Source organism: Echinops telfairi, unplaced genomic scaffold, assembly GCF_000313985.2.
Source record: "Echinops telfairi isolate 266 unplaced genomic scaffold, ASM31398v2 ScPeMD7_7468;HRSCAF=8506_0, whole genome shotgun sequence".
Lineage (NCBI taxonomy): Eukaryota > Metazoa > Chordata > Mammalia > Afrosoricida > Tenrecidae > Echinops > Echinops telfairi.
In genome coordinates, this window is record NW_022111369.1 from 92,620,654 (window position 1) to 92,640,935 (window position 20,282).

At 39.4% G+C, this 20,282-nt stretch overlaps 1 protein-coding gene across 1 annotated transcript in view; it reads right to left on the reverse strand.

The window, feature by feature from the left end:
- The window catches only part of LOC101656180 (eukaryotic translation initiation factor 1-like), a 67,736-nt gene extending 56,745 nt beyond the window's left edge, over nt 1-10,991 (reverse strand). Inside the window, exon 1 of the mRNA XM_045284076.1 lies at nt 10,917-10,991. Coding sequence (XP_045140011.1) covers nt 10,917-10,991 — 75 coding nt within the window. The remainder of the gene's footprint in view (nt 1-10,916) is intronic.
- Between the last annotated feature and the right edge of the window lie 9,291 nt (nt 10,992-20,282).

Sequence of the window (20,282 nt, forward strand, 5' to 3'; positions counted from 1 at the left end):
CAACTCTTAGTGCACTATTCCATCAGGACTCCTGCCTGATTTAAGAGGAGAAAACATATGGTTTGGTCCAAGGTCTAATAAGTTCAGCTCTTTATTCTATGTCAGCAATGACTGTAGGAAACAATTCATTTTAAAAAGGTTCATCTCCTTTGCAGCAAATTAGGTTTGTGGTGGTTCTTCCCATGGTTGAAAATTTGAAAAACTATGAATCTCAATTCTATGCAAGGGAATATGTTATCTGACGGAATATGTTAATCCTCCGGGGTGAAATTGGCCTGAAATACTTTTTGAGGATTATTACCAGTTACCAGTTGGCTATCCAGTTGACTTTGGCTCATCGAGGCCCCATTTAGGAAGAGTAGAATGGCTCTCTATAGGATCTTCCATGCTGTGACTTTTCTGAAGATCATTTTATGAAGTAGAGAGTAGGATCATGTTATCAGCAAAAGCCAACATAGACCATGCCCTCCGGATCAAAGATCCTCACGAAGTGAACCTCCTGGATCCAGAAGACATCTCTACCTCAGAAGAGCATCAACACAACCAGAAGCCGTAGTACGGAACAAAGTGATGAACTTCCCAATCCGTGGTAAAGTTAATGCTTTACCATTCAATAAAACTCAATGTTTCTGTCCAGGAGGCTGATTTACAGAGTAGAGTGTCTCTAGACACTTCATTGGGGAAGCTGGGCTTACTGACCCACAGATAAGGAGCTGAATGCCTTCAGTCTGAAACACTGGGCACTTAACTCAGGGAGCTGTGTTTGATGACCCATGAGCTTGATCTGAATGCCTATCAGTTGAGGCTTACATTGGAGTGATATGCCCCTTTGGGTGTGTATTAGTAGACCTGAATGAACTTTGAAACATGTCCTGATAAACAACTGAATCCTGAACATTCCTCACCAGCATTACAACTTATCTTTCTTAATAAAACTTTTAATCATGAATTATGTTGGTGAGTTCTGTAGAGCCATTGCAATGGATATTAAATACAAGAGAAGTAAAATAGAGAACATTCATTCAAACCGTATGGGGAGATTGGTGGATTTGAACTGCTAACTTAGGCTTAAAACCCAACTCAAAATTGACTAAAGGCAAGGAACTTGATTTCCCCTTCTATTCTGGGAGCCCTGCCATCAAGTGGATACTGCAATGTCATTTTTAAAAATCAAAACCATTATTAAACAAAAACATGATGGTATTATTTACTGTCATAAGAGGTTACTTCAAAATTTTGTGGAAAATGGGATAAAAAGAACATGGAATTTTCCCTAGCACTTTATGAAGCCCTTTGTTAGCATCCATCTAGATTAATGTATTTCTGAAGGTGGTTCTGCCATATCTAAACTTTCCCAAATAATTCCGTTCTCCTTCATTTCTACACATCAAACAGGAGTTTGGGTGTTCTAGAGGGACTCAAGTAAGGTTCCTTTTCAATATTCTTTGGGTTTTCAGAACAAAAAGAAGTCTAGAATATTGGCGCACATGGAAAACTGGGTTGGTTTTCCCAAACAACAGCCCTTGCTCCCTTTCAACAATGAATGAGGGTATTGTCTTCATGCACGAAATTCCTTGCTACAGCTTTCTTAAACATTTATAGTCAATGCAGTTATCAATTTTGTTATATTTTTCCAAAATAAACTTCCATGTTTGTCCTATAACCATTGAAAAAAATCTATCATGATTAATTCAAATCAACTTATTGCCATTGAACCAATTACAATGGTTAATTTAAATTCTATGGCTTGTAATAGAGAACTATAGGAGAGGCTAAAACTTCCCCTGGGCCTTTCAAAGTCTGTAAATCTTCATGGGAGTAGATTCATCTTTCTCCCATGGAGCAGCAGAAAGTGCTGACCTTCTTGTTAGGAACCCAGTGTGAAATCCACTATACCCCAAGGCTACTTTAGAAAACCCCAAAGCAGTCAAGATAACCATCTTCATGATTTGTTGCTCTACCGTGTTTCCTGGGAAGTAAGACATCCCCAGAAAATAAGACCGACTTACAGTTTTGCCTCTCACTGAAATATAAGCTGCCCCAAAAATAAGACCTCCCGATAATAAGCCCCCCTCCCAAAGCTACCATGACTCTGGACCATAGCAGTGGGCACCGCCACACAGCTTACTGTTGGCCACAGCATAGCTGGAGCAGACAGGAAGTGCAAGGAGCCCATGCTGCTGCCAAGACAAGCTGCTGCCTGCTGCTCACTCTGCCTTGACGGAGTCCGGCTGACTCACAATTAGACAGTGAGGCGCGTGGGGCAGGAGTCGGCACATTGTGTGGACACACGTGGGCGACTGAGGTAGGGGGAAAATGACTGATAAAGGGGTGGGGGGATGTCTGGTGGAGGTGTCCACAGGCACAGGGGTGAGGGGAGGGAGATCACTTAAAATGGCACTGGGGTATCACTTAAAATGATACAGGAGGATCAGAAGGGGTTACAAAATGGTAATCCCCACCCCCTGATTCTCCTGTCATTTTGATTCCGCCCTCTGATCCTCCTGTGTCATTTTAAGTAATCCCCCTCCCCCCACCCTGATACCCCAGTGTCATTTTTCTTTTTACCCCTAGACATGAGCACAGAAAGAAAAAGCTACTCCATGGAGTACAAGAAAGGAATCATGGAAGACTCTTGAGGCCAAAATCTTACTGCTTTCTGCAAAGAGAAGATGTTCAGTATCCGATTGGTCTGAAAATGGCGAGCAGAGTATGGTAACCTCATTGAACAAGCGAACAAGGGAAATGCTAAAAAACGCAAGTGTGGATCAGGTCGGCAACCATTATTTTCTGAACTGGAAGACCTGATCTGTGAATAGGTTGTTGACAGGAGAGCAAAGGCTTTGGTTGTGAACAAGACTCAGATTCAAGAATTTTCTCTTGCAATGGCACCACAGTTTGACATAACCCTAGAAGACTTCAAAGCATCACAACACTGGCTGGATAATTTCCTTCAGCGAAGTGAACCATCTTTAGGAAGATTCACAATATTGTTTAGGCTGGAAGATGCTCAAGTTATTAAGTAGCACTTGCATTCAAGTCCTTTATTGATGATGCTGACTTCTCTAAAGAAAATCTTTCCAACATGATTGTTATGGATGAAACTGCAGTGTTTATGGGCCAATCATTTCGAACAACAATTGAACAGCAGGGTGCCTCCTCAGTGTACATTCCCTCTACTGTTTACAAAAGTGCACGTGTTTCCTGTATTTTGGCAATTCATCTGGATGGCACTAAAATCCCACGTTTAATCCTTTTTAAGGGCAAGAAGGAAAAGATTGAATGTGTTTTGGGCATTTTTATTCTTGAAACTGAAAAAACATGGGCCACACAAGCAGTTATAAGGAAGTGAGTCCATTTAATGCTGCCGCTTGTTATGTGAGGGATCCAAAGAGGTCTGCTAGTCTGGGATGCATCCAGCATTCACCGTGCTAAAGACATGAAGACATTTCTTCATGAAAGAAAAGTAGATCAAATAATGATTCCAACAGGAATGACGGCCTATCTCCAGACTCTTGATATTGCAATAAAAAAGCCATTCAAGGACAATTTGTGCATGGAAATTAATGACTACACTGAAAATAGAATGGAGAGAAATCAGTGTGGAAACTTTGTGAAACCTAAACTGTAAGAGGTTGTGACTTGGGTAAAAAATTCATGGGAGAAAATCATTGACAGTTGCATTGCAATTGTACTATGAGCAGGCTACCTTGACAAGAAGTACTCGTTTAAGGACAGTGCTATTGCTAAACATGAGAGATTTGCTCCACTGTTTCTGAAAGAAATGGAGTCACAAGAAAAACACCAGGAAATTCAGGGTTTGGATTGTTATGATGATGTTCCAGAAGATGATGACATGAGTGTCATTGAATAAATGAATAAATGTACCATAGATTGTTGTACATGGAAATAATGGTAGTAACAAGAAATTCTTGTTACTATAGGATTCACAGTTTGTCTGGTTATGCTGGTTTGTGATGACAGCTACTACCATACCATATTCAGGTAATACATTTCCTTTTTTGTTGTTCAACAATAAATGTGTACCATAGTCTTCTTCATAGAAAAATAAGACATCCCCTGAAAATAAGACCTAGCGCATCTTTGGGAGCAAAAATTAATATAAGACACTGTCTTATTTTCGGGAAAACAGAGTAGTACCTGACCCCTCATGTACCATAATGTGTACACTGACTTGACTAGAGACACAAATCCAGTGACACTCATATGTGCTAAGAAAGAGCTGTATATCAAGAAGTAATTGTATAGCAGGAAAACCTCCCAGCCCAGTTCAACTCAAGACTATAAGTCTGATCCTAGACCATAAGTCCCTCTTCACACTCATAAAGCCACGGGCAATGAAGAAGAATGCAGGAAGATCACTGGCCGAGTACAAATTAGTGAGGATCCAATGTTGCAGTTTATCTCAGGGCTCTGGCAGCAACTAGGGTCATCAGCCAACAGCAAGGTGAAAGAAGAGAGAAGGAAGGAGATTCCCAGGGCCCTCCTTAAGACAAGAGCACACCCACAAAGAGTCACCATCAGGTTGGGACCTGACTAATAGGCTAAACTCCATCCCCACACTTTTATAGTGTGTGGTAGTTACATAATCAGTTTTAAATTTGTGAGGATTAAGAGTGAAGTGGTGGACTCTGTGACCTGTCAGTCTCGTCATAGCTTGGTGACCTCCTTTGGAGGCGATAAAGAGATGAATGATTCACTGGAGGTGGGACACACGCTCACTCTCTGTGAAGTATGCTTGCTGACAAGACACATGAAGCTATGCTAGTGCCCTGAGCTGGAGGAGCCACGTGGAGACCCCTGCCAGCCCTGAGATACTTACTTACAACACCAGTAGATTCACAAGGCTTCCAACCCACTGGCCTGTGATCTTTCTGCATTTGGCATCATTGCATGCATTTCATGAGTCTGAAGAGGACTTTATACATTGGTATGGGACATATGGACTAATAGTGGACTAAGGGACTTGATGTGTACTGGGATGGGATATTTTCTCAATACTCAATTGCTATTGTATCTAAAGGTCTTTCTTATATGCATATGAGTAACTATGAATATTGTTTCTCTAGTCTACCCAGACTAACACATATATCTCAATTTGTCATGATATTATATAACTACTACATACAGACAAAATGTGTTGCAGAGATATGTCAAAAATTTCAAAACATAAAACTTTGTATACATAAACTTTTAACTACTTTTCAACTTAACCTTTTTTTGTTCCTTCCTATGAAGTCCCATCTTCAGGTTTTTTACTCTCATTAAATTGATTCCTTCCTTAAAAACACACAGACAAACATTCCTGTTAGTTTAAAATTAAAGGGGAAATTAATTTTCAAAGTACTCATGAGGAAAAATGATACGTGAACATAATGGATTGGGCCTAACCAGATTAGGATCTAATTACAGAGATTTTGTCTCATGAGAATATGATAGAATCTGCCAGAATTAAATGACAAAAAATGGAAAAAAAACACCTGTTCCACTTGCTGCTAAGTTGATTCTGATTCATGGCAACCCCATTTGTGCTCCAAAAAATCTATCATGCCTATAATCCTTTGGAAGTCGATGGACAGTTCATTCTTCCAAAGTGTTTTGGTTTGATTTGAACTGTCACCCTTTTGATTAGAAGCCAAGTGCTTACCTGCTGGGCTATCTGATACACAGTTCCAAATTCAGGGAAATTCTAATCAGAGATGTTTAAGCCACCCTGAGATATCAGGCTAATATTGTATCTGGGTCCTCAGAGTTGATTTGGGTTGGGATAAATTATTCATAGTGCTTAAACATGAGTTATGTTTTAATGTTATGTGTAAATCTGGCTGGAATATTGAGGAAATAATGTGGAGTCAACACCTGCCTTCCTCCATCTTCACCTAAGCCCAAGGATGATACTATTAAAGCAGAGAACCGACATGCTTCCATCTTCCAAACCTTATTGCCCTATTCTGTTACCAATAGATCTCAGAAAGTTAACTGGTTACAAGTCATGATCAGAAATGTTATGATACAGTTTTTTGTCCTCTACGCCTCTTCTTAACTATACCCCTAGTCCTGACTCTCTCTCAGGTCTTCATCCTTAGCATCCTGGCCTCTGCCATGATCCACGAAGCGTCACATAGATCTATTAGGATGACTCAGTGCCCAAAGACACCCTACTCTTCAAACTAGCCTCCTGCCTGAAGGTGTTCAGCTTTACTCGTTCTACGGCCTCCTGGTCTCAGTGCTGCAGCCTCTGGTGCCTCGGCTGTTACCCTTTTCTGTACAAGGATCTTGGATGTGCTCTATCTACTTCTCACGTTTCTTTCTTGTTCGCTGTGAGACCCTCTTTTCATGCTTCTGAGATTACTCACTTTATACTCAGAAGGACAAACTATCCAATCCCCACCATAGATCCCTTATACCTTATTTGTGTGTTCCCACCTACTCATTTGGTAGGAGATATAAGAATATAAGAGCCATACCAAGTAATTCAAATGTACGCCTGGTAGGTTTCCCTGTGGTTTGACCAGAGGGCCTGTCTCATGGTCACAGGTTCTCTACTTCTCTAAGCAAAATGTCCTCCATTAGTCAATAATCTTTCCTTAAAATATGTTAGCAAGTCAAACAATGTCCTGCTCTGGTCCACCAGGTTTCATTGGCTACTTTTTTTAAGTAGATCTTCAGGTTTTTCGTTCTTTTTTGTCTTAGTTTGGGAGTTCCATTGAAATCTTTGCACTAGGAATGACCCTGCTGGTATTTGAAACACTGCTGATATAGATTCAGCATCACAGTAGCACACAGAATATCACATAAACATAAATATCACAGACAGACAGGTGGTGGATCATTATACATAGGAGGGAAAACACAGGAACAAACTTAGAGAGAGGATTCTATGCGCTTCTTCCCCTGGGAACAAGAATCATATCTCTCTAATGCAGTAAATAAAAGAGCATTTACTGCAATATTCAATAAGCTTTACAATCTGAAATGGAAAAAAAGTCAATTTTGTTCTTTATCTACCACAGGCCTATTAGTGCAAATTAAATTTCAAGGTAACAGCTATCAGATGAAAGCACATAACTTCCACAGAGTATAATAAAAGGGCTACTTAGAGTGTGTGACTAGCATAGAAGCTCTTTCAGTATGTGATGTTCTGTTTAAAATTCGCTCTACTTAAAAGAATGCAATGTATTTTTATTTAAAATGAACATATTTTGGAATATTACTTTATTGAACTTTTGACAAGCGTTTACATGGAAATTTATGTTCCTATTTGACAATCCCGACACAGGTTACTTGCATTTATCACAATGACTCAGTATTCTCATGTGGTGCTTGTCCCTTTCAGTAGTCTAGTTTCCCTTCTAGTTTAGCTTCTATTTAATATTGAGTACTTGTTCACTTTTTGGTTTCTTACATATGGTTTGTAGGAATATAAATAATATTATGGGTAGAAAAATAAAATTTAAGAACAACAATAACAACAAAAATTACCCTAATCTCGTCATGAAGTCAATTCTGACTCATAATGGCCTCTTCTTCTCTCATGGAGAAGCTGGTGAGTTTGAGAACCCAAGTCGAATGCATCCCCAGCGACACCATCAGGGTTCCTGGTGGTGTGGGTAATATTATATTTTATTGTGTGTACCTATCTGGTATTTTGATGAATGGTGATCTAGGGAGAGACTTGGTTATAATCTCAAAAGTATATCAGCCCAACAGTGTCAAAGAGTCCTCTGTTTACTGTCCCATCTTGGCAGCTGTGTTAGAAAGGGTTCTCTAGAGAGATAAAACCAGATTGCTAATAATTTTATATATATTTATAAAGATAGATATATATATAGCATGAGAAATGAACTGTAAATTATAAACAGATAGATATATAACACAAGTAATGAACTGTTAAATTATAAAGAGATAGATATATAATACAAGAAAGGAACAGTTAAATTATAAAGCAGTACAAATGGCTCAGTGCAACTCACTCCCGTGAGAGAGTTGTGAGACACTAGCTGTCCTTCAAGTCTTGAGGGCCATCTGGTAGTCCTCTGTATAGAGCTAGGCTATCCCCGCACAGTCAGCAAAACAGCCAGGCAGGTCACCAACTGTCAGCCAGGTCACCAACTGTCAGTCCTAAGCTCCAGAGATATAAGTTTCCACCATGTGGTCTTAAAGGGACCTCAACTTATAGCGACACAGTCCAAAGTCTAGATGTCCCACAGGTACTGTAGCCTGTCAATTGAGGCACAGAACAAGCAAGGCAGCTGCACACTGATCTGATGATCAAAGAGTGAGAGACAAGAAAGGCCAGGCTCACTGAGCCATTTATCTCTCCGTCCTTCAATTAATCCTACTTGTGTTTATCGGCCAGGCTGGTACAATAAACTAACTATCTCAGCAGCCATTATTTAAAATAAGAAATTAGGTTCTGCTCCCAAGGTTTGTCCCATTCTGTCAAGGAACAATGACCCTAGCCAGAGCGATCAGTGATGGTACTAGTCAGCTGGTTCCACTCTCACGGTACATAGATAACCCTGCGACTCGTGTAAACGTGTTTCTCCTCTCAGCTCTTGCTTCTTTCTGACTGTTTTGATCCAAAAGAGTGGTGTTGTGGAGGGCTTCTCATAAACTTCTAAGAGCCTGGATGCCATTATGTCGACTAGGATGTGGGCCATAATTTGTCTCAATTAGATATGATGCCAACAACTGGGATATTCCAATGGTCTCAAATGTAACCATTGTGTGCATGGTTCAGAAGCAGTCAATGTTGTAAATTGGGATTGACTCAATGACCATGAGCTTTTTGAACATGAAAGAAAAAATAGTGTATGTTTTTTAAAGTAAACATGCTTCAGATCATGGGAAGATTAAAATACAAATTCAAAGGGAGATACAAATGAGGAAGTTGTTATATTATTATAACAACTTTGGTACTGACTCTTAAACTACGTAACCAAAAAATAGGATGATTGGTACTTTGATTTTGTTATTAGGTACTATTGAGGTGCCAACCCTACATACAGCAGAAAGAACTGGAAATCCAGGGAATCCAGGGCGGATGATCCTTTCAGGACCAGTGGTGTGAGGATGATACTGGGAGGGTAGAGGGAGAGTGGGTAGGAAAGAGGGAACCAATTACAAGGAACTGTATGTGACCTTCTCCCTGGGAGACGGACAACAGAAAAGTGGGTGAAGGGAGACGTCGGACAGGGCAAGATATGACAAAATAATAATTTATAAATAATCAAGGGCTCACGAGGGAGGGGGGGAAAGGGGAGGGAGGGGGAAAATGAGGACCTAATACCGGGGGCTTAAGTGGAGAGGAAATGTTTTGAGAATGATGAGGGCAACAAATGTACAAATGTGCTTTACACAATTGATGTATGTATGAATCGTGATGAGAGTTGTATAAGCCCCAAATAAAACGATTAAAAAAAAAAAAAAAAAAAAAAAAGAATTGCTGCTCAATCTTTTACTGTCCTCACAATTACTCTCTTTTACATGTGAGTCGACATTTGAAGCCACTATGTCGACCCAAGTTGTTGAGAGTCTTCCACTTTTTTTTCTGGCCCCTTATTTCATCAAGTTTTTCTGTGACTGGTCCCGAAAACATGGCCGAAGTACGTGAAATGAAGTCTTGTCATCCTTGTTCCCGAGCAAGATTCTGACTACACTTCTTCTAAAACACACTGTGTCTCTGTTTAAGTTCGTAGCCTATTTAATATTCTTAGCCAACATCATAAGACAAATGCATCAATTTTCCTCTGGTCTTTCATATGCAATGTCCAGTTTTCACATGTAAATGAGATGATTAAACATACCATGGCTTGGGTTAGACACGCCCCCAGTCCTTAAAGGGGCATATTTGTTCTTCAACATTCTAAAGCAGCTTTGTATAGCATATTTTCTCAATGCAATATCTAATTTGATGTCTTGACTGTTGCTGTCATGTGAATTGACTGTGCATGCAAGCAAAATTAAATTCTTGACAACTCCTCTGTTTATTTGCATAGCATAGTGGTGTTTATTGGTTCGTTGTGTGGATCTTTGTTTTCTCTACATTTATATTCTTTTATCTTCTTCAGTAAGTGTTTCAAGTACTCTTGCCATTCAACCAGGTTGTGTCAGTACTGTATCTCAGGTTGGTAAAGAGTCTTTCTCCAATTCCGATACTATGTTCATCTTCATAGCATCCAATCTCTTGCAAGACTTACTCAACATATACATCAAATAAATATGGTGAAAGGATACAACCCTGAGACACATTTTTCCTGATTTAAAAACTATTTATGATCCCTTGGATTTGCTTGATCAATTGTCTCTATAGCAATAAATTGATCTTACATGAGTATTAAATGAAATGTTTTGGAATTCCAATTCTCTGTAATTTTGCCTGCAATTTGTTACAATCCATCCACACATTCAAATGCTTTTGCTTAGACAATAAAGCACAAGTTACTATCTTGCTTGTATTCTCTGCTTTCAGCCAAGATCCATCTGATGTTAGAAATGAGTATCTTCTTGCAGGCTCCCTTCTAAATGTGACTTCAGCCTCTAGTATTCCCTGTGTGTGCACTACGGTAACTGTTTTGGAATTACCTTCAGCAAAAGGTTACTTGTATGTGCTATTAATGACTCTGCTACTCTTTGAAACTCCACTTTTCACCTTTATATAATCAACATTATAATTTCTTACCCTTTTATGAATGCATCAATTTATGATATTTTATATAGGATTTCTTGGCTTAAGCAAGTTGATAAACTGCAAGGATAATGCTTCTTATGACTTGAAAATAATTCACTAAACTAAGGGTTTTTTTTTTCATTGTGCACATGCTGTTTTTATGAGGTACCATAAATTTGATTCTGTTTCATAGTGACACACTGTACAACCGAACAAGACCTACCTTTTCCTGAGATATCTCCACGATCTTGCCATCACTTTCATTTATTTTTACAGTCACTGGGTTAATCCACCTCATTGAGAGTCTTTCTCTTTTGGGCTAACCTGACACTTCACCAGGCATGATATTCTTCTCTAGATCTCCAGATCCCTCACAATAGCATATCTAAACTTGGAGAGAAGTCTAGCCATCTTTGCTCCCAAGAAACAACCCAGCTGTACTTCATCCAATACAGATGTGTTCATTCTTCTGGAAACCCTTAATGTATTTAATATTCTTCATCAACACCATAATTAAAAGCCACCATTCCATCTTCAGTCATCTTATTAATATTTCAAGTTAATCATGCATTTGAGGCCATTAAAAATAGGTCAAGTGGGGTTCAGGCACACCTTCGTCCTCACAGTCGCATATTTGCTTTTTAACACCTTATGTAGGTTTTTATAGCAGCTCTCACCAATGAAATCAAACATCTGTTTTCTGACTTACTGCTTCCATGGTGTTTACTGTGGATCCAAGTACATTTCTCAAGCTCTTCCGGCTTTTGTCATTATTGCTGTTGTTGATTGTGACGTTGCCAGGATTTTAAATTTTGAATTATAATGCGTACTGAAGGGTATAGTTATTAACATTCATCCATATATGCTTCAAATTCTCTTCATATAAAGAAGCACATCTGTGGTATCAACACAACATAGAGTGTTAGTGAGCCTTCCTCTGATGCTGTCTTATTTATATAGCTAAACTTTTTGAATTATTTGCTCAATTTAAATATTTAAACACTTTGGAGAAAGCATATGTCTAGTTTGAATTCTCTAGAAAAGAATAGAGATCTATATCTATGTATATCACTATTTAGGGGGATAACCCCCACCCAATGGGAAAAAGTTCCTTTGGACAGAGCTTTTCTAATAGACATTTTTCCCACTAGGTGAGCAAGAATGGAATCTCAGATTTAACAAATGTATTAAGTGTAATGCAAAATATTTTGAAGGTGATAAGGTTGAAAAATATTTAAATACATAGCTTAGAAAAAAGTATTCCCTTTTGGTGGGGGAGGGTGGGTATCCGTGTGTGTGTGTGTGTGTGTGTGTGTGTGTGTGTGTGTAATATGTTCTTCTTTTATCCAAAGTCACTGGCAGTTTTTGACAGAGCCAGGACCAGAACTCAGGGTGTCGTGTGTGTGTGTGTGTGTGTGTGTGTGTGTGTGTGTGTGTGCCAGAGACAGAGAGATAGGAGAGTGTATATCCAACCAGGTTCCAAATCCATGGGACAAATATTAAGTTTGCACTTTTTCCTGACACAAGTAGCTTTGGGGTTATTAAACCCAAGATTGGAAGGAAGACCATAGCCCGATGGCTGCCAGAGTAAATGAATCCTATGTCAGGAGGTCAGGTCTAGACTAGAGAGTTAAATGGACTCAAAGTAGGAAGGTCAAGTGTCAGGATTCTGACAGCTCCCTGGATTGGGAGGCCAAGGCAAAGAAAGCAGGCGTCATTTAACTCGATGCAGAATCGAGACTCATCAAATGGCAAACAAGCTTTTCTTTAACAAACACATGCAGGAAGCATGCCAAACACTCCAGAAAAATCCCTTCCAACTGTCTCTGGACGGTGACCTGAACAAGGTGACTGAAATCCACCATAATCATTTTACAACTGATTAGCTGCTCAGAGCAAATCCCAATATGGAGTTGCTAACCTTGTATCAAGGGGGATTACTCAACCTTTACTGCCAAACACTTGAGCATCCTGGAATTTCCAAGTTACACAAAACCTAAGTACCACCGGATAAAACCCTGAAACATACCTTCCCTGACTTGAAACCAAACCAAACAAATAAATAAATAGAACTCCTTTCTCTCTCTCTCTCTCTCTCTCTCTCTCAGTTTTCAGTCTATAAATCTTAACAGGAGAAGGTAACTTCATCTTTTTTCCAAAGAGTGGCTAGTGGGTTAAAAATGTTATCTTATGATTTACAACCCGATGTACAATCCATGACACTATAATTATAGGGCTCCCTTGAAAGTGCACATGTGTCTCAAAACAAACAAATTAAACAAAAACTTAATTTCTATCAGGTAAATTCTGACTCCTAGTGACCCTATAGGACAGGGTAGAATCTCCCCCATGGGTTTCGCACACTGACCCTTTATGGGAATAGAAAGCCTTTTCTTTTCCCCTTGCAGCAGTTGTTGCTTTCAACAATTTACTTTGCAATTTACAGTCAAATGTGCAACCAGGGATCCTTTGAAACCATAAAGCATCTTCTTTTTATTATATTTGAATTATTTCCTTGGTCTATTTTAAGTTTCTACATATGTACAATTAAGATTTCAGAATTTTCATCCTGTGCAGTATTATGTTAGGCTTCAATCTTTAGAAAAGCAACACCAATGATGCTTATATACTTATGTTTATAGAAAGATTTATATCAATAAATGACTCATAGACAAAGAAGTGGGTAACTTAAGTCTGGTTCAATTCCCTGGGTCAAATGTAAGCAGAGGACTTCTGAGACCTGAAGCTCCAGAGAGAACAAGAAATGGGAAGACGAAGCAGGAAGACTACAGGCTGTTGAATGCAGAACTCAATGAACATCAGATCAGCTGAATGGGACCAAGGCTGGCAGTCAACTTTTGGCTCCTGGGATTGGTGAGCCATATAAAAGAAGATTAATGAATCTGATGCAGGATTCAAATCTAATAGTAAAAGTGAGCTAGCTTCTGCCTGCTGTCATTTGATATTAAGAATGTTGTTGTTGTTTTTGGTGGTGGTGGTGGTGGTGGTGGTAGGTGCCCTGGAGTCAGTTCTGACTCATAGGGACCATATATACAACACAACCAAATACCACTCAATTTTGTTCATATCTTTTCTGCTATTAGAGCCCATGATTGCAGCCATTGTTATCAATCCATCTTGTCAAGGGCCTTTCGCTAATTCACTGCCCCTCTACTTTAGCAAGCATAACTTCTTTCATCAGGGACTGATCACTCTAGACAATATGACTAATGGTCACGAGGCAATCTGTCTTCCCATGCTGACCTCTCATAAGCACTGTGGCTGTACTTCATGCCAAACAGATTGGTTTGTTATTTTGAGAGTTTGTGATACTTTCAATATTGTTCTCCAATATATCAATTCTTCCTTAAACACTGTCCAACTTTCACATACATATGAGATAATTGAAAATTCCAAAGTTGAAGTCAGGTGAAACTTAATCAAGTAAAATCCTTGTTTTTCAATGCTTTACAGAGATCTTGTGCAGCAGATTGAAATTCCTGCCAACCATTTCATTGACATCATTTGTTCATTTGATTTTGTGACTGATTTTTTACATGAGTATTGATTATGAAGTTAAGCAAGATGAGTTATAAGGATTGTAGCTTTCTTTATAATTGGCTGTAATCCATATTAGAGGATTCAATCCCTGATCGTCAGCAAGTGTTTCAAGTTATGATTAATTTCAGAAAGCAAGGTTGTGTCATCTGCATGTGGGAGTTTGTTAATAAGCCTTCGTTCAATTCTAATACCACATTCTACTTCATAAAATCCAGGTTCCCTGATTATTTGCTCAGCATTCAGATTAAACAAGAATAGTCAGAGGATACAATACTGACATTCATTTTCCTTGATTTTAAAGAATGCAGTATGCCCTTTTTTATGTTCCCACAATTACCTCTTGATCCATCAAAATAAAATATTCTGGAATTCTCTATTTGAAAAAGACTAGTTATAATTTGCTGTTATCTACACAGTCAAGTGCCTTTTATTAGTCAATCAAACCAAGTGAACATATTTCTGGTTTCAGCCAAGATTGCTTTGGTGTCGCAGTTATGCCGCTTGTGCTATATTTTGTTGTGAATCAAGTATCTATCTTTCATATTTCTCAGCATAGACTAGTGAATGATTTTAGTGTTTCTTTTTTATTTTAATCATTTTATTAGCAGCTCATACAACTCTTATCACAATCCATACATACATCAATTGTGTAAAGCACATTTGTACATTCATTGCCCTCATCCTTCTCAAAACATTTGCCCTCCACTTAAGCCCCTGGCACCAGGTCCTCATTTTCCCCCCTCCCTCCCCACCCCCCTCTCACTCATGAGCCCTTGATAATTTATAAAGTATTATTTTGTCATATCTTGCCTGTCCGACGTCTCCCTTCACCCACTTTTCTGTTGTCTGTCCCCCAAGGAGGAGGTCACATGAAGATCCTTGTAATCTGTTCCCCCTTTCCAACCCACCCTCCCTCTACACTCCTAGTATCCTCACTCACACCACTGGTCCTGAAGGGATCATCTGCCCTGGATTCCCTGTGTTTCCAGTTCTTATCTGTACCAATGTACATCCTCTGCTCTAGCCAGACTTGCAAGGTCAAATTCGGATCATGATAGTGGAGGGGAGGGAGGGAGATGGAGGAGAGGAAGCATTTAGGAACTAGAAGAAAGTTGTATTTTTCATCATTGCTACATCACACCCTGACTGGCTCATCTCCTCCATGAGACCTGTCTGCAAGGGGATCTCCAGTGGCCTACAAATGGCTTTGGGTCTCCACTCCACACTGCCCCCCTCATTCACTATGGTAACAGTTTTTGTTCTGATGATGCCTTATACCTGATCCCTTCGATACCTCGTGATCACACAGGCTGGTGTGCTTCTTCCATGTGGGCTTTGTTGCTTCTGAGCTAGATGGCTGCTTGTTTACCTTCAAGTTTTTAGATCCCAGACATTATACCTTTTGATAGCCAGGCACGATCAGCTTTCTTCGCCACATTTGCTAATGCACCCATTGTCTTCTGCGATCCTATCATAGCATACAATGATATGATTTTTTGTTCTTTGATGCCTGATAACTGATCCCTTTGTCACCTCGTGATCGCATAAGCTGGTGTGTTTTTCCATGTGGGCTTTGTTGCTTCTGAGGTAGATGGCTACTTGTTTACCTTCAAGTTTTTAAGACCCCAGACGCTATATCTACAGATAGCCATGCATCATCAGCTTTCATCACCACATTTGCTTATTCACCTGCTTTGTCTTCAGTGGTTGTGTCGGGAAGGTGAGCATCATAGAATGCCAATTAATTAGAAGATAGTATTCTTGCAATGAGTGAGTACTTGAGTGGAGGCCCAATGTCCTTCGGCTACCTTAATACTGAACATATAAATATATGCCCATAGATCTATTTACCCATCCTCATATATAAACATATATGCATATGTACATGCCTTTATCTAGACCTCTATAAATGCCATTTGCCTCCCAACACTTTCCTCTGTTTCCCTTGGCTTTCCACCTGTCCCACTATCATGCTCACTCTCCACCAGGGTTTCATCAATTTCTCTTTGTTACATTACCCTTGATCATGCCCTACCAGGCCTCCCACACCCACCTCACCACCAATTTGGATCACTTGTTGTTCCCTTGTCTCTGGGTTTGTTAACACCACTTCCTTCCCCCCCACATCCCCATCTCCCATGTCCCCACAGAACTGTCGGTCCCATGGTTTTTTCCTCCAGATTGTCCATCCAGCCTATCTTATTTAGACAGACCTGCGGAGATGCACAAACACAAGACAGAACAAAAGCAAGCAACAATATACAACAAAACAACAACAAACCACTGACAAAAACAAAACACAAGAAAGAAAAGCTTGTAGTTAGTTCAAGGATAATTGTTGGCCTTTAGGAGTGTTTTCCAGTCCAGGCTGTTGGGGCACCATGCCCTGGCCCCAAAGTCCACCTTCAGCATTCCCTGGGGACCTTGCCATTTAATTCCCTTGCTGTTCCACTGCACCACTACCAGTTGAGTTGCTTAGCATGATTTCCTCCAGTTCTTCCTATGCAGTGATATGCTTCATACGTTCATCACTGGTTTTTAGTGATGCATAATACTCCATTGTATGTATATACCACAGTTTTTGAATCCAGTCGTCAGTTGATGGAAATTTGGGTTGCTTCCAACACCTTGCAATTGTGAACTGTGCTGAAATGAACAATGGAGCACAGATGTCTGGCCTTGGTTTGTTTCTTGCCTCTTCTGGGTACATGGTCAGTAGTGGGATTGCTGGGCCATATGGTAACTCAATTTTCATCTGTTTTAGATATTGCCAGATCAATTTCCATAGTGGTCGCACATACTTACAAGTCCACCAGCAGTGGATGAGAGTTCCTGTCTCCCCATAGCCCTTCTAACACTTGTTGCTTTCTGATTTTTTGGATTGGGCTATCTTTGAGGGTGTTAGGTGGTACCTTGTTGTTTTAATTTGCGTTTCTCTTATGACTAAAGATCAGGAACATTTTCTCATATGTTTGTTGGCCATTCAGATTTCTTCCCCTGTGAAACTTCTGTTCAGGTCCTTTGCCCAACTCTCAAGTGGGCAACTAGTTTTTTCTTTTTGTAAGCTAGCAGAGTATTATATATTTTAGTAATAAGGCCTTTGTCTGAAGTCATTGTTAAAGATGTTTTCCCAGTCCGTGGACTCTCTTATTACTCTCTTGGTGAATTCTTTCGATGTACACAGGTGTTTTATCTTCAGTATACCCCATTTGTCAATTTGTGCCTCCTCTGTGTTTGTGTCCTTACCTGTTTCTGATAGTCTATGTATTCCCTGTGCCAAAGTTCTCAAGTTGGTCCCAATTCCCTCATGGATGGCCCTGATAGTTTGGGATTTAACTTCAAGGTCTGTAATCCACCTTGAGTTTATTCTTGTGCATGGAGTGAGATAAGGGTCTTGCTTCATTTTTCTGCAGGTTAATATCCATTTTTTCCAGCACCACTTGTTAAAGAGGGCATCTGCTTCCCATTGGATATTTTTTGGTCCCTTATCAAAGATCAGTTGTCTGTATGCTGATGATTTTATTTCTGGGTTTTCAGTTCTTTTTCATTGGTCTGAGTATCTGTCATTGTACCAATACCATGTGGTTTTGACAATTGTGGCTGTATAGTATGTGCTAAAGTCAGGTAAAGCAAGCCCTCCCACTGTGTCCTTCTTCTTGAGGAGTTCTCTGCTAATACTGGGCTTCTTCCCTCTCCATATGAAGTTGGTAGTCAGTTTTTCCATTTCTTTGAAGAAAGATGAGGGTAATTGTATTGGATTGCATTAAACTTATACAGTGCCTTTGGCAGAACTGACATCTTGACTATATTGAATCTTCCAATCCATGAGCATGGGATATTCTTCTATTTGTTGAGGTCGCTCTTGATTTCTTATAGTGGTGTTCTGTTGTTTTCCCCTTATAGCTCTTTTGTTCTTTTAGTCAGGTATATCCCTAGATATTTCAATTTGTATCTGGCTATTGTGAAGGGTACCACCTTTTTCATCTCCTTTTCTGTGGTCTTATCTGACATATATAACAGTCCGATGGACTTCTGTTTGTTGATCTTGTATCCTGCCACTCTACCAAACTCCTCTATTGCTTCCAGTACTCCCCTTGTGGAGCTTTTGGGATTTTCCATATATAAAATCATATCATCTGAAAATAATGATAGTTTCACCTCTTCCTTCTTCAGACAAATACCTTTGATGTCTCTTCTTTGCCTTATGCTGTTAGCTAAAACCTCCAGCATAGTATTAAATAAGAGTGGAGACAAGGGGCATCCTTGTCTGGTCCCCTTTTTCAGTGGGATTGTTAGTCTTTTCTCCATTGACTACCATATTGGCTGTTGGTTTTTCATATATAGCTTGTATTGTCTTGAGGGATTTTCCTTCCATTCCTATCTTCTCAAGTGTCCTAAACAGGAATTGGTGTTGGATGTTGTCAAATGCTTTTTCTGCATCTATCGATAATATCATGTGGTTCTTAAAGTTTTTCATGTCAATGTGATGAATAATACTAATGGTCTTTTGTATGTTGAACCAACCTTGCATCCCTGGTATGAATCCCACTTGGTCATGGTGAATTATTTGTTTTATATACTTTTGTATTCTGTTGGCTAGTATTTTGTTAAGGATTTTTGCATCAATGTTCATTAGGGATATTGGTCTGTAGTTCTCAATTCTTGTGGGATCCTTGCTCAGTTTTGGTATCAGAGTTATACTAGCTTCATAAAAGGAGTTTGGGAGTTTGCCATCTTTTTCTACGCTCTGGAAGAGTTTGTGTAGGATTGGTGTTAGTTCTTCCCTAAATGCTTGGTAGAATTCTCCAGTGAAGCCATCTGGTCCAGGGGATTTTTTTTGTTGTTGTTGTCAGTAATCCGTTGATAACCTTGCCTATTTGTTCTATTGCTATGGGTCTGTTGAGATTCTTGACGTCCATCAAGGATAGTCTAAGGAGGGATTGTTTTTACAAGAATTTGTCCATGTCTTCCAAATTGTTGAATTCATTGGAGTACAATCCTTCATAGTACTGTGTGCTTATCCTTTTGATTTCATTAGGGACTCTTGTAATGTCCCCTCTTTCATCCCTTATTCTTGCTATTGAAATTTGTTCCCTCCTTTCTTTGGTTAAATTTGCAAGTTTGCTAGTGGTCTTCCACTTTACCACACATCCTTGCCTCTAAGGAGCACTCTGACTGTACTTCTTCCAAGAAAGATGTGTTTTTCCTTTGGGCAGTGCATGATACTTCCAACATTCTTTGCCAGTACCACACCTCTAATGCATCCGTTCTTCTTCTGTACCAATTATTCACACTTCAGCAGTCCCTTGCATATGAGGCAATATTGCAACATTAGCCTCAATTTTTTTTTCTTGAATTCTTTCTTTTTAAGATATTCTGATGGTGTTCTTCATTTTTAGTTTCCTGACTCAAGGCTTTTTCACATTTTATTATAATATTTGACTTTGTCTTCTCGACCTGCCCTTTTAAAAAGTGCATTCAGCTCTTTGTTTGACTTCATCAGTTTTCCCATTTGCCTTAGCTACGACATGATTAAGAACTAATTTCAGAGTCTCTTCTGACATCCACTTTGATCTTTTCTTCTTTCCTCTTTTAAATGAACTTCAAATCTTTTCTTGAAATGTTATCCAAATTTAGGTGGGATATACTCAAGGGCACAGTTTTATGCTCTCATAGACATATTTGAATTTTCCTTAACATCATCCTGAACTTTACATATGAGCAATTGATGGTGTGTTTCACTGTCAGCCGTTAGTCTCATGTTAGCTGTCAATTATGAATTTCTTCATCATTTCTTCCCACAGATATACTCAATTTGATTTCTATGTATTCAATCTACAGTGATGTTTTTAGATACTGAAAAAGGCTTTCCCAATAAGGAAGGCACTTCAATAGTTCTATCATGCCAGCTCCAGCTTTGTTTCCATCAACAAGGGCACATTTTGCAACCCTGTTCCTTCCTCTCTGTTTCCAACTTTGCATTCCAATCACCAATAATTATCAGTGAATCAGGATTTCATTTTAGACC